This window comes from Apaloderma vittatum, unplaced genomic scaffold, assembly GCF_000703405.1.
Source record: "Apaloderma vittatum isolate BGI_N311 unplaced genomic scaffold, ASM70340v1 scaffold10738, whole genome shotgun sequence".
In the NCBI taxonomy this organism is placed as follows: Eukaryota; Metazoa; Chordata; class Aves; order Trogoniformes; family Trogonidae; genus Apaloderma; species Apaloderma vittatum.
Genome location: NW_009732398.1, coordinates 239 through 3,923, shown reverse-complemented (window position 1 = coordinate 3,923; position 3,685 = coordinate 239). Strand labels below are relative to the sequence as shown.

At 40.5% G+C, this 3,685-nt stretch overlaps 1 protein-coding gene across 1 annotated transcript; it reads right to left on the bottom strand.

Moving 5' to 3' along the window:
• Positions 1–440: 440 nt before the first annotated feature.
• On the bottom strand, positions 441–2,507 carry LOC104278511 (MAM domain-containing protein 2-like; the record flags this gene model as incomplete). The annotated part of the gene is made up of 3 exons (XM_009875513.1): positions 441–578; positions 1,535–1,619; positions 2,242–2,507. Coding segments are annotated over 3 exons (489 nt in total), but the record flags the coding sequence as incomplete, so codon positions are not given.
• Positions 2,508–3,685: the final 1,178 nt, after the last annotated feature.

Here is a 3,685-nt window from a genome sequence, read left to right as displayed (position 1 = left end):
ATATCCTCATAAAAGGCTATCAAGCTGGTCAGACATGACTTCCCCTTGGCAAAACCATGTTGACTACTTCTAATGACCTTCTTATCCTTGATACACTCGGTGACAGTGCCAAGGATAAGTTGTTCCATCACCTTTCTAGGGATGGAGGTGAGGCTGACTGGTCTGCAGTTACCTGGGTTCTTCTTCTTGCCTTTTTTGAAGACTAGAGTGACATTCGCTTTCCTCCGGTCCTCAGGCACCTCACCTATTCCCCACGACTTACCAAAGATGAAGGAGGGTGGCCTAGCAATGACTCCCATCAGCTTCCTCAGCACCCACAGAGGTGCAGCCCATCAGTCACCCAATGCCAAAAGAAAGAACTCACATAATAATTTGCAGTATAAGAGTAGATCACAGACTCAAATTTTCCACTATATTTCTGTGTTACATTTGTTCCTTACCCAGTTCACTGTTGAGTGTGTGGTCTTTGGGCAGGATAGACTGAGAATTATGAATGTTGCCTCCACCCACAAACCAGTTGACATTGGGGTTCCAGCGGTTCACAAAGCCACAAAGATGATTTTCTTCAAAGTCACATTCTGCAATTACAGACATCACAAGTTCAGTGCACACATTTTCATTATAGAAACTGGAAGAGAGGCTACTGCTAAGCACTGGCCTCATTTTATATACAGCAGTGCAGATAACAGCTACATTTATAAATTTGGACACAGCAGTAAACAGCCTATAATAAGTGAAAGCAAACTTAGCCACATTTTTGGATTAAAATCTCATTTCCACCCTGTTAGGTCAAATCTACCTTTTAATTATTTGGCAATACAGGACTGCTGTAATTTAGAATCAAATAAAATAGATTTAAAATCTATCACTTCATAGAATTAAATAGTCAGAGTACAACTTCTACTTGTAAATCAAGGATGGTTAGAAGCAAAGCAGGACTAGTGTTTCATGGTGGTAATGAGATTGCTTTGTTTCCTTCACAGAGCCAAAGAATTGTGACAATTCAGTTGGACTCTACCAGAGCTGCCCAGAAATGCAAAAGTTTCTCATCCTCCTAGCTGCTATAATTTTTTCAAATTCCTTAGAGGTTTTTTGGCAGATGTCATGAGGAAATAGCAGTAAGTGTCAACTGTCAACTCTGAGCATGCAAAATGCCACTGTAAGGAAGCATGAGGAAGCAGACAGCAGAAATATTCTTGCAGCTGCTATGCCTAATATTTGCAGCAGTCTGGCTTTGTGTAAATATAACAATTGTCCCTACTTGGCCAACAGATAGCTTTAGAATGAATTATTGTATGTGAAATGTCTATCACAGAGATGGATTAATAAAAAACTTACTAGTGTGTGCAACCTTAGTTTAAAAAATATCTGTATTGAATACAACAGCCTCTTTTTCAATAAGGAAAAAACATTGTCTTTTTTCTAAACCCAGAGCCTTAATTCAGTTTTGAAACTGCCAACAAGACATTTTTTTCTAAGCAGAAAATACGGAAGCTGAACAGAGAGCTTACCAATACAATATGCAGGTACTTACCAATACAATATCCAGGAGTTATTTTAATTTCAAAAACTGCTATACTGGCAGATTTATCTTGTCCTATTTCACCTTCCAGTACAATCTGCACAATATAAATCAAACTGTAAATATTAAGGTTTTGGTATTTCCATTAGCACCTTGGACATTTAAACAGGGTAAACAGGAGAACATATGAAATATATATGGGAGGCTCATCATCATTACACTCAGGAGATGTGCTTTTACTGGAAGAGCTTGGCATTAAGGGCAGAGTCAGTGCCTTTCCTCTAGGACAGAAGGCACACTGAAGGACAAAAAGATCAGGCCAAAAAATCCCACACTTTGTGTCAGAGTATTGGACTCCACATTTCTCAGCTGTAGCTATATATGATTTTATTGTGAGTGATGCAATGTGAGAGGTTTGAGGTAGAATTATTCTCCTCTCAGCTTCTGACTTTCCCTCAAGAAGGGCCCAGAGTACAGGAACGTGTAAGTGCAGCTGAAGACCCAAGACCTGGGAGGTCTCATACCTGCTACAGGACTCAAGACAGCTCTGCACACTGATTTTAGGGACAGAGAGGTTGACTGATGCACATGCTGCCAGCCATAGAGGTGAAAGCCAAGATTAGGGCCTGGAGCAGATGTGTTCAAAAAGCAGTCTGTACACTCCAACATCGGAAAGCCTATGGCATCTTCTTCTATTCCAATTCTAAAATTGGATTTACCTTGTACTTCTTTGTGCTGTTAATTAAATCTAAGCTAGCTATGAGCCAGCTATCTGAAGGCTCCTTGGCTGACCACAGCAAACGATCAAAGCTCTCTCCTTCCTGCCTCAGGTATACGTTGAGCCTGGTGGGATCACGTGAAGCCTCTGCAGTCATTGCAATCTGGTAGATCAGTCGGACACAGCTCCATTCCTCAGAGTACAGCTCAGGACTGGACAGCACTGCTTTCTCACCTTCGTAAGATGTATCCACAGAAATGTAATGTCCTGGGAACAGACACACAACAGAATAATAAATGTCAGAGGCTTTGCTTTTGCATCCTTGGGCAAAAGTACTTATATGCACAGGAGTGGTTGTTCTGGGGCTAGGTCAAGAAATTGAGAGTGCTGCTAAGAAATTGATTTAATCTTTTGATGTCCCACTGTACCAACAAAAATGCCACTTTATGTGATTAAAAATGATGTGTCTCACAGCATATTTAATCACAATTTTAAAATTATTTGAAATGTTCAGAGAAAGATATCATTGTGTCAAGTGTTAAGGGTAGGCCAGCCACTAAATACTGACAGATGCTTTTTATTAACCTCACTCCTTCCCCAAAGGGGAAGGGAAAAGGGAATAACGCAGAGAGACTTATGGATTGGAAAACAAAATTAAAATAGCTTTAGTAAAATTATAGTAGTACTAATAAGGAAATGATTAAAACAACTAAATATACACTAATACATACAAACCCAATATTGAACACACAACTCTCTTCCCCCTAGCAATCTCTACTGATGCTGCAGAGCAGGAAGCACTTAGGGAGCTGGATACAAGAGCTGGATTCAGGAACTCAGGATCACGATCCAAGGCGGAAGAGTGGATGGAATCCTCCTTGGATGCTGGCCATTGAAGAAGAGAGTTTAACCTCCTTGATCCTTCAGCTCTTAGAATACTCTTGTTGGTCAGTTTTGGGTCATCTGTCCTGTCTGTTACTCACTGCAGGTGCATCTTTTTACTTCCCTGAGACCTTTTTACTTCCCGGCACCCACAACATGTTACACAAGATCCAGCAGTGACCTTGGTCATTATAGGAGCAAGTATGAGCAAAAGCCTCTCTGCATCCCAATCCCTGGCAGCAACTGTAAACATCAGGCATTGTCATTTACTAGTAGCAGATACTGTCTGCCAAAACATGTTGTTAACTTCTGAAAGTGAAGCCTCCTAGAAAAGACTGAGCTGAAAAAATCACTGAACAGAATTGGTTCTGTTTAGCTCAAACCAGGACAAGGAGTCACAGAACCCTAGTATGTAATGCCAGAAACAAGAGAAACAGAGAGAGTAAGGATACTTCAAAAATAAAACCAACCAAGTAACAAAACCAGCTAGGACATCCATGTCTAAACTAGTATCCCATATATGATCCAAAAAATGATCCTCCTAATCTAGTGGCAAGTATATC